Consider the following 10,000-nt stretch of genomic DNA (forward strand, 5'->3'; position numbering starts at 1 on the left):
CTTGTTGCGTTGATTCAACTTCAGATATTGTTCTAAAACAGATCTATTTAGCGCCATGCTCTACAGTAGGGGCCGTTGTTGCACATGTCGCACAATTAGGTGTCAACTAATAGCATTCTGCTTCTCGTTGAGACAATAGGTGAGGTGTACATGTATTTACAGTTGGCTGACTGCAAGTGGGTTGTCTAACACTACAGAATGTGCAAAGTAGGCGTCGAGTGTCCTTGCTCTCTTTGAACTTGATGTGCAACATACAGCAATCTAACAACGTTTGTAGTAAAACCGTTCTGAAAACCGAGAAAACTACAGTCTCAAATGTGTGAACAGAAAATGATTAAATTTGTAGTCTTTGCACTAGCTCTTTATTGTCTGGAAGTTCAATTAAGGATAAAGTATTTACCAATTTGCCAACGATTGCTTAATAGTTTTTAGCATATTGTTATTTCTACCTTTTAAAATCACACCTAGAAACCTAAACACAGCTTTAGGTCTTAGATTGACACATATGCTTTGAGTGACACTCACATTGTTACTGAATTGCGGCTCACAGAATTCACAGGGTTTTGTCATTTCCATGCACCGTACACAAACTGTAGCTATTTTATCATGCATTACTGACAGTCTATAGTTCACGTCTGTACAACAATTTTCATTGCACACACGACTTCAATTTCATGTGACATTAACATCAAAGCTCTAATAGCAATAAGTTATGATAATTTTTATATTTGTTTTGTAATGCAGTGGCATTGAATTATCAATTTCCTGGAAAGATGATGGACATAAATCAAGGTTTATTCCAACAGAATGGGTTTAGTGGATACATATTAAAGCCAACAGTTTTACGAGGAGGTAAACGGTGGATATGGATGATGACACATTTAATTAAGGAGCTAGTGCATCATTGGTGTGTGTGTTGTTACAGGTGAACACGAGTTTAATCCATTTAGTGACGATCCTGTACCACATAGTGAACCAAAATTATTGATAATCAAAGTGAGATATGGCTGTGTTTTGAGATGTGCATATGGTAGGGAGACATCTTTGTAATGTAATAGTCTGATGTATTAAGAGATGCATCTCTCCAATATAATAGTCTAGTGACTGTGAGATGCATCCTTCTAATACACTAGTCTAGTGTATGTGAGATGCATACCTCCAATACAATAGTCTAATATAATGTGAGATGCATCTCTCCACACACAATAGTCTAGTGTATTGAGAGATGCTTCTCTTTAATGCAGTAGTCTAATGTACTGAACATTGCATTTGTCTATCAGATTATTAGTGGCCAACAGTTACCAAAGCCCGGTGGTTCTTCAACAGACAAGGAAGTTGATCCATCAGTGGTTGTTGAAACAATCGGTCTAGTGTGTGACAGAAGTGAAGAAAGAACTCGAGTCATACCGGGAAATGGTAGACTTAATTAACATTTCTTGTTTGTCAGTAGATTTAAGAATTATTTAATTATCTGGTTTGTAGTTAATTTGTTTGTCTGTTTCTCTGTCTGTTTGTTTGTCTGTCTGTCTGTCTGTCTGTCTGTCTGTCTGTCTGTCTGTCTGTCTGTCTATCTATGTCTGTTTGTCTGTCTGTTTGGTTGTCTGTTTGTTGTCTGTTTGCTAGCTTTCTTATCTGTTCACTTACAATGGTCTTGTAGTCTCACACTTTTGTAAGCATTTGTTACTGATTTAGGTTTCAATCCCTTGTGGGAAGAGAAGTTTGTGTTTCCTGTTCACTTTCCTGACATGGCGCTGATTCGTCTGCTGGTCATCAGTGGTAGTGGAAAAGCAACAAACAACGTTATTGGGCAATACACACTGCCATTCAACAGCATCCAGCCAGGTTAGTTGTTGAGAAAGTGACAATATGACTATGAGAGATTTGATGAATACAGAAAGATCAACAAACAGTAAAACTGCTATTAACAATTGATATATTTGCATACATGGAACACCAGAAAATTATTAGACATTATACATAATGATTTAATAGGACAGAAGGGAGAGTAGACATACATACAGTGAGGTGAGCATGTATAGGAGGAGTAGGATGGCAAGCAATCACATAAAGCTGAACGACTGAAAAAGAGGCAGCAGTAAGACAGTCCAACAGATATTGAATTACACACAGATTGATTGCAATATTGTGTCTTATGTTGATGGAACAACTTGTTAGCATTTGTATTTTACAGGCTACCGTCACGTGCCGCTGTTGTCAGTTGCGGGACATATACTGCCAAATGCCACACTATTTGTGCATGTGACGATTGGAGGAGGATTAGTAGTGAAGGTAAGAGATTAAAGAGTATTAATAAATATTGAAATTCTTGTAAGTTATATGATAATGTATGCCTATAGACTGCATAAGTATGTACAATCAGTCTAATGTATTGAGGCTATTCTTTCAGTTGATCTACATGGTATATACTTTTGTGTTCAGAAAGAATCGTTCAGCAGAGGCAGTTTGTCAAAGAGTGCCAGTATGAGGGTAATAAGGCATTTATAAATTGGGTATTTCTTATGTTTGTTATATGCTATTCTTTGTGAAGAGTCGGACAAGTGTTTTTAGCACTGGTTCTAAGAAGCAGTCACGAGAAGTGGGTGAACAATGGCTGCTGTTTATGATGGATAGTGTTACGAGTGTGTTTATGTTCAGTATGTCAAGTTGAAGAAGATTGGCATTGCACGATTAGATGGATTGTTTCAGGTACTGATGGACAGATGCCTTTCTCTAATATGATACACTAGCAATCTATGAATTGAGATTCATTCCTGCAATACAATTTAGTGTATTGTGACTTAATTGCATTGCTCCAATACAATAGTCTAGAGTGTATTGTGAGGTACATCTCTAGTGTATTGTGATGCATTCCTTCAATACAACAGACTAGTGTATTGTGATGCATTCCTCCAATACAACAATCTAGTGTATTGTGAGATGCATTCCTACAATACAATAATGTAATGTAGTGAGAGGTGCATTCTCTCAATACAATAGTCTAATGCGTTGAGAGATTATGTACAACCTTGTCTTCTTCTCAAGCTACATTGATGTATATTGTTATTTTAGGCAGCAGAATATCTTCTTGTCAAATGTACAGACCTGCAAGAAGACGCTGACTTGGCATTGAATGAGTTTCAAGTACTTTCTGTTGTATTCACATTTAACTTGTTCGAGTGTACATAATACTGTTGTCACAGGTCAAGACGGGCTCATCACAATGTAATGGCTTTGCTGAGGCAGCCTGCCATTTTGTTGAAAGTTATTCGCAATATGGATTTACTATTGAGACACAAGACAAGGTACACTTACACACACACACACACACACACACACACACACACACACACACACACACACACACACACACACACACACACACACACACACACACACACACACACACACACACAACATACATGTAATGTTATTGTGTCTAACAGACGCCAATACTAAGATCTCTGGAATCTTCTCTTCCATTTGATGCAGCAACACTGAAAGTTCTTTTTCAGCGGGTCATTTCTAAATTGCATTGGCTGGGTGTTGTTGCCTCCTTCTTATTTGTCTTCTCAACTAGGTTGTTGCAGAAGCTAAAGCTCTTGTAGCTCATGGTCACCAGCTTGCAGATGAGGTGCGCAGTTATAATGAATGACAGACAAATATTTGGACAGACAGACAGATAGACCTTAGGGCTTTTAATTGCTGTGTAGTTGGACTTTACTTTAGTGATTTGCAGTTGATAGTTCAATGTTTGAAAATATATGTATTGACAGACAGACAGACAGACAGACAGACAGACAGACAAACAGGCAGACAGACGAGGGTAAGCAGTTCGGGAGATAGACAATATTCTGTAGATGCTAAAATCACAGCAGTTTATTCAATTTGGTTTTCTCAGATAATGCGGGTACACGAGACAGGCAGCAAGCTAACGGTATGGAGATGCACATTTCTTAACAACAGCAATTTTGATTAACAATTCTGTGTGTGCAGATCACTGTTGAGTTAAAACAATCTGGACTAAAGGACAAAGGATTATCAAAAGTTTGTCATTTTATTTGCCTGTTTGTTTGCATGTTTGTCTGTAGCAGTTGTCTGTCCATTCATACTTCTGTCTCTTTATTTGTTGTTTGTATTTCGTTTGTTTGTTTATGTATGTGTTTTGGTCAAAGTTTTTTGATATCAACTACAATACCAGTCTGTGTATCTAGCTGTTTGTTGCTCAGTCTGTTTATCTGTTTGTTGCTCAGTCTGTTTATCTGTTTGTTGGTCATTCTTTTTATCTGTTTGTTGCTCAGTCTGTTTATCTGTTTGTTGCTCAGTCTGTTTATCTGTTTGTTACTCAGTCTGTTTATCTGTTTGTTGCTCAGTCTATTTATCTGTTTGTTGCTCAGTCTTGTTATCTCTTTGTTGCTCAGCCTGTTTATCTGTTTGTTACTCAGTCTGTTTATTTGTTTGTTGCTCAGTCTGTTTATCTGTTTGTTGCTCAATCTGTTCACCTGTTTGTTACTCAGTCTTTATCTGTTTGTGGCTCAGTCTGCTTATCTCTTTGTTACTCAGTCTGTTTATCTGTTTGTTGCTCAGTCTGTTTATCTGTTTGTTGCTCAATCTGTTCACCTGTTTGTTACTCAGTCTGTTTATCTGTTTGTGGCTTAGTCTGCTTATCTCTTTGTTACTCAGTCTGTTTATCTGTTTGTTACTCAGTCTGTTTATGATCTGTTTGTTGCTCAGTCTGTTTATCTGTTTGTTGCTCAGTCTGTTTATCTGTTTGTTGCTCAGTCTGTTTATCTGTTTGTTACTCAGTCTGTTTATCTGTTTGTCAACCAGTCTGTTTGTCAGTCTATCTGTCTATTAGTCTGTTTTCATTCATTCTCATACATTCACTGTACACATTCATTTCAGGCATTGGAAAGCTTTGCATGGAACATGCAGATGTTGAAAGACACAGCAGATATCATTAAGTCTGCAACGAATCGCTGGATGTCCGAGTTAGACAAGCTGAATAACACAAGTGCCAATCAAATAAACGAGAAAGTAACACTATAATATGGTATTCTATTTCTATGGCAAATGAAATGAGATGTTAGAGTGTTGAAGGTTGGGATTATATTTTATTGCAAATAAATTAAGAGGTATTTATGCAGATGTGTTGATTTAGTCAAACACACACACACACACACACACACACACACACACACACACACACACACACACACACACACACACACACACACATACACACATACACTGACACACACACACACACACACACACACACACACACACACACACACACACACACACACACACACACACTTCCAACTGTTGACTTTTCCATGCCATCTATCTCACGGATTAGTAACTTTATAAACGTCTTTCGCACAGAAACAATAATCAAGTTAGCGTCAGCCACAACAATTGCAATTACTCTCTCCTGGTGGTGTAACTGCTGTCTCTTTCATGCGCATGCGCGTTGCAGTTGCCCCACATACACACGTTCCAAGCGAATTTTTTTATTGCGAGAGCAAGAACGCAAATCAACAAAGCGAAACGCCAGCGGGGCGAATGAATGGCCCTAAGCTCCGCCTACATATTGTACTTAGCAATTATGCGGTGTCCCGTATGTAAACAAACAAAAATTGTTCGTCTCTTTGAGTAACCTAGTGATCTTTTATACAATCGCAAAGCAAAGCTACAAGCGTTAAATAATTACGAACAAAAGCAAAGCATTCGCGCAGCGTTTTCATTCAATCGTTCGCGCTCAATAGTTTGCGCATGCTGGAAAAGAAATTAGATCCCGTATGTGCCTCTAGTCAGTTTCTTTCACACGGCTAATTGCGCTGCTTGCTGTGGTTCCACCGCGTCGTTCTTATGGCAGACGACTTCGACACGGATGCTGCATTGGCAGGTCTGTCGAAGGAGGAGCTAGAAGAGCTGGCTCAAGACATCGATCCTGATGTGAGGAAATCGGAGTTTTGATTGTGTCGAGTTTTGTGTTGTTGTGATGTGACGATGGAGACGTTGTGATGCGAGATGTGTTGGTGAGGATTTGGGTTGGTGTGAGAGTGTGGGAGTGTGATGGTGTGGAGGATGGATTGTGTGTGATATGAAGTTTCACTGTGGGTGGTGTGGCTGTTTGGTTAGAGGATGTCAACCACCCGGGGTTGTGTCATTTGACGGTTTCTTTGTCTGTCTGATCATTTGTCTGTCTGTCTGTCTGTATCTATGTATGTATGTATGTATGTTTGTCTGTCTATTTGTGTGTTTGATTGTAACAAAAATTTTGTTTGTCTGTCTGATTGTTTGTTTGTTGTCTGATCGTTTGTTTGTCTGTTTGTGTGTCTGATTGTTTGTTTGTTTGTGTGTCTGTCAGTTGTTTTGTCTGTCTGATCATTTGTCTGCTTGTGTGTGTGTGTGTGTGTGTGTGTGTGTGTGTGTGTGTGTGTGTGTGTGTGTCTGTGTCTGTGTCTGTGTCTGTGTCTGTCTGTGTCTGTCTGTCTGTCTGTTTTTCTCTGTCTGTCTCTGATCGGTTCTCTGTGTGTCTGTCTGTCTGTCTGTTTGTCTGTCTGTTTGTCTGTTCATTTGTCTGATCATGTCTGTGTCTGTCTGTTTGTCTCTCTGTCTGTCTGATTGTTTGTCTTTCTCTTCTGTTTTTACTAGTTTGTCTGTCTGTCTGTCTGTACGTACGTATGTATGTATGTTTGTCTGTCTATTTGTGTGTTTGATCATGACAAAAATTTTGTTTGTCTGTCTGATTGTTTGTCTGTCTGTTTGTGTGTCTGTGCGTCTGTCAGTCGTTTGACTGTCTGATTGTGTGTGTGTGTGTGTGTGTGTGTGTGTCTGTCTGTCTGTCTGTCTGTTTGTCTGTTCATTTGTCTGATCACTTGTAAGTATGTATGTATGTCTGTCTGTCTGTCTGTCTGTTTGTCTGTTCTGTCTGTCTGTCTTTCTGTCTGTCTGTATGATCGTTTGTCTTTCTCTTCTGTTTCTACTAGTTTGTGTGTTTGTCTGATCATTTGTCTGTCTGTCTATCTGTCTGTCTGTACGTATGTATGTATGTATGTATGTTTGTCTGTCTATTTGTGTGTTTGATCATAACAAAAATTTTGTCTGTCTGTCTGATCGTTTGCTTGTTTGATCGTTTGTCTGTCTGATTGTTGGTTTGTCTGTTTGTGTGTCTGATTGTTTGTTTGTCTGTGTGTTTATGTGTCTGTCAGTCGTTTGTCTGCTTGTGTGTGTGTGTGTGTGTGTGTGTGTGTGTGTGTGTGTGTGTGTGTGTGTGTCTGTGTCTGTGTCTGTGTCTGTGTCTGTGTCTGTGTCTGTCTGTGTCTGTGTCTGTCTGTGTGTCTGTCTGTCTGTTTGTTTCTTTGTCTGTCTCTGATCGGTTTACTGTCTGTCTGTCTGTTCATTTGTCTGATCACTTGTATGTATGTATGTATGTATGTGTGTCTGTCTGTTTGTCTCTCTGTCTGTCTATCTCTATCTATATGTCTGTCTGTCTGTCTGTCTTTCTGTCTTTCTGTCTGTTTGTCTGATCGTTTGTCTTTCTTTCTGCCTTTGCTTGTTTGTTTCTCTGTCTTTCTGTCTGTCTCTCTGTTTGTTAGTTTACTCAGCAGCAAATCTAACAAACATAATTCTAACAAAAGTGTGTCCCAATAGAATGACTTGCTGCCAGCTCGTGACAGAATGCCCAACCAAACGTCAAAGAAACCAAGCGGAAAGTATGACCGTAGCCATCTCACCAACTACCTGGTTGACTCTGCAAAGGCATCGACAGTCGGCAGTGACTACGTGACGTACGAGAAGAAAACAAGAGGTCGAGTGTACGAACCGAAGAGAAAACCAAAGGCAACATCAGATGACATGGACGAAATTGAGAAGCTTTTGTTGGGAATGTCTGAGAGTGATTTGGGAGAGTTAGCTGGTAAGTTTAAAGCCCGGTTCACAGTACGACGCTGGCACAGCGTCCTGCGAGCGTCCTGGATGCTGACAAGGATGCTTACACGAGCGTCAGCAAAGACGCTGGCGCTGGACCATTTACAGTATTGCATCTGACGAGCGTCCATCGCACAAAGAACACACTGCGACAGTGGTCTGGCGCTGCAAAGTAACCACGTGTGTACAATGTACTCACGACAGACATGGACGACGACGTTTTGCTTTTGTTGCGCTGCTGTGCCGTAGTCTTGAGCAAGTGTTTTCTTTCATCCTTATGTCCTTGTAGTCCTTTGACTGAACTTGCCAAACGCAGGAAAAACCATGCACACACTCAATGAAAACTTCCATCGATGAATCAATGATCGATGCCATGTGAACGAATAGAATATCTCAGCTACGTCCAGTAAATGACTTTCGATTGGTTGAAACGAAGCACGTGATGTCATCGGACGCTGGGTCACTTCCGGCTAGGACGCTCGATTAGCACTTTTCTCTTATTCCATTGTTGTGGACGCTTGCCTAGCGTCGTGCAAGCGTCGCAGACGCTGACATTTTTACAGTGTGATGCTAATGCTCGCTTATCGTCAGCGTCCAGGACATTCTCACGATGCTTGTACTAGCGTCGTACTGTGAACCGGGCTTAAGATACATGATGACATCTATTGTACAGTTTGTCCCATAATTTTGTCCATAAGCAATGATAGTCTCGCGTAGCCAGACCCCTTTCCGCCGCGTCATCCTTCCGGGGAGGACGTGGCGGAAGGGGTCTGGCTACGCGAGACTAAAGCAAGGAAATGTTTTCTAGAAAAGTTGGCGCCATGTGTGACACGCTCACACCGTGTTGCTGCATGTACACCTGGAGTCAAAGTCCTTGGACACCCAGAGACTTGCTGCGCACTACTATAGTGTCAGCTCTGCTCACAACTAGCATACTGTATACGCGTGCTGCAATGGTACCCTCAACCGTCGTCTTCCGTGTAGCCTTGTATATAGACAGATCATTGATAACATAATTCTCCTACTGGCAGGATCCAAAGTCCAGACTCTGACATGCATATGGCATTGACAGAGACTAGACACATTAAATTTTTATTTTTACTGTTAACTTGGAGCCTTCTGGAGCCAACAGATTCGCATCTTGAGCCAAGTTTGGCTCTGTTGCCCCGGTAACAACACCCCTGAATTATGTGAATGTTTGGACTAGTTTGTTAGTCATTTGTATGAGTTCAGAGGTTAGTTGTGTGTGCATTTCTAATTTTTCTTGTTGCTTTGTTAGAGGTGCTGGACACTGACAGTATTCCTGTTTCCACACGAAAGAGCTCGACGAGCAAACAAAGATTTGGATCTTCACGTGCAGTAGTTACGTACTCGTACACTGCAGGAGGTGACGTCTATATTGTAAATTGGTTTAGCGATGGACTGTATGAGTTGCTGTACTGTATGTCAAAAAAGACAGACCAACAGACAGACATGAATACAACCAGACAGACAGGCAGACAGATAGACGGACAGACGGATGAACAGACAGATGGACAGACAGACAGACAGACAGACAGACAGACAGGACAAACAGACTGACTCTATTGGGTCTCTGTAACATTTTAAATAGCTTTGGTTGTACCGTGCTGATGTGATTAATACCCCAGGCCTCAAGTAAAGTCCCATCCCCACCTTTGGTCCAGGTCCTAAGATTTTCACACCTTTTTGTTCTTTAATTGGTGCTAATTGGCGCTTTCTATATAGACTAACTTCTTTAATTGCCTACAAATTTGGCAACATGTTCTAGGCAGTTATGCCCAAGAGATATGGTAGCTTCACTGTTGAATACAAGATCAGCGTTGTTGAATGGCACCAAGGCAATGGCTCGGTGGGGTCAAAACCACCAACCAATTTAGCATTGACAGGAAGTGTGTGCGGGACTGGAATGCAAAGTACGAGGAGCTAAACCGACACGAAGCAACTCGGAAAGGAAAGAAAGCAAGAAAGATGTACGACGGATGTGAAGCATTAAGTGTACAGCTTGATGACCAGGTGTTTGACTTTTTGCAAGAGAGGCGAAAGT

The 10,000-nt window shown here is 40.7% G+C and overlaps 3 protein-coding genes across 3 annotated transcripts in view; 2 read left to right on the plus strand and 1 right to left on the minus strand.

Moving 5' to 3' along the window:
* Positions 1-60, minus strand: part of LOC134187770 (glutamine synthetase-like) — a 1,139-nt gene extending 1,079 nt beyond the window's left edge. The window contains exon 1 of the mRNA XM_062655920.1: positions 1-60. This exon is cut by the window's left edge and continues 528 nt beyond it. Coding sequence (XP_062511904.1) covers positions 1-57 — 57 coding nt within the window. The 5' untranslated portion in view covers positions 58-60.
* Positions 1-5,143, plus strand: part of LOC134188241 (uncharacterized) — a 26,965-nt gene extending 21,822 nt beyond the window's left edge. The window contains exons 28-42 of the mRNA XM_062656439.1: positions 745-852; positions 926-996; positions 1,281-1,416; positions 1,693-1,842; positions 2,192-2,289; positions 2,440-2,487; positions 2,549-2,596; positions 2,656-2,706; positions 3,070-3,141; positions 3,201-3,302; positions 3,444-3,515; positions 3,578-3,631; positions 3,899-3,934; positions 3,994-4,044; positions 4,903-5,143. Coding sequence (XP_062512423.1) covers positions 745-852; positions 926-996; positions 1,281-1,416; positions 1,693-1,842; positions 2,192-2,289; positions 2,440-2,487; positions 2,549-2,596; positions 2,656-2,706; positions 3,070-3,141; positions 3,201-3,302; positions 3,444-3,515; positions 3,578-3,631; positions 3,899-3,934; positions 3,994-4,044; positions 4,903-5,046 — 1,241 coding nt within the window. The 3' untranslated portion in view covers positions 5,047-5,143. The remainder of the gene's footprint in view (positions 1-744; positions 853-925; positions 997-1,280; positions 1,417-1,692; positions 1,843-2,191; positions 2,290-2,439; positions 2,488-2,548; positions 2,597-2,655; positions 2,707-3,069; positions 3,142-3,200; positions 3,303-3,443; positions 3,516-3,577; positions 3,632-3,898; positions 3,935-3,993; positions 4,045-4,902) is intronic.
* Positions 5,144-5,805: 662 nt separating this feature from the next.
* LOC134187958 (tropomodulin-3-like) overlaps positions 5,806-10,000 on the plus strand; it is an 8,257-nt gene continuing 4,062 nt past the window's right edge. Inside the window, exons 1-3 of the mRNA XM_062656139.1 lie at positions 5,806-5,958; positions 7,660-7,924; positions 9,215-9,322. Of these exons, the coding sequence (XP_062512123.1) occupies positions 5,872-5,958; positions 7,660-7,924; positions 9,215-9,322 (460 nt within the window). The 5' untranslated portion in view covers positions 5,806-5,871. The remainder of the gene's footprint in view (positions 5,959-7,659; positions 7,925-9,214; positions 9,323-10,000) is intronic.

Source organism: Corticium candelabrum, chromosome 12 (assembly GCF_963422355.1).
Source record: "Corticium candelabrum chromosome 12, ooCorCand1.1, whole genome shotgun sequence".
NCBI classification, from domain to species: Eukaryota; Metazoa; Porifera; class Homoscleromorpha; order Homosclerophorida; family Plakinidae; genus Corticium; species Corticium candelabrum.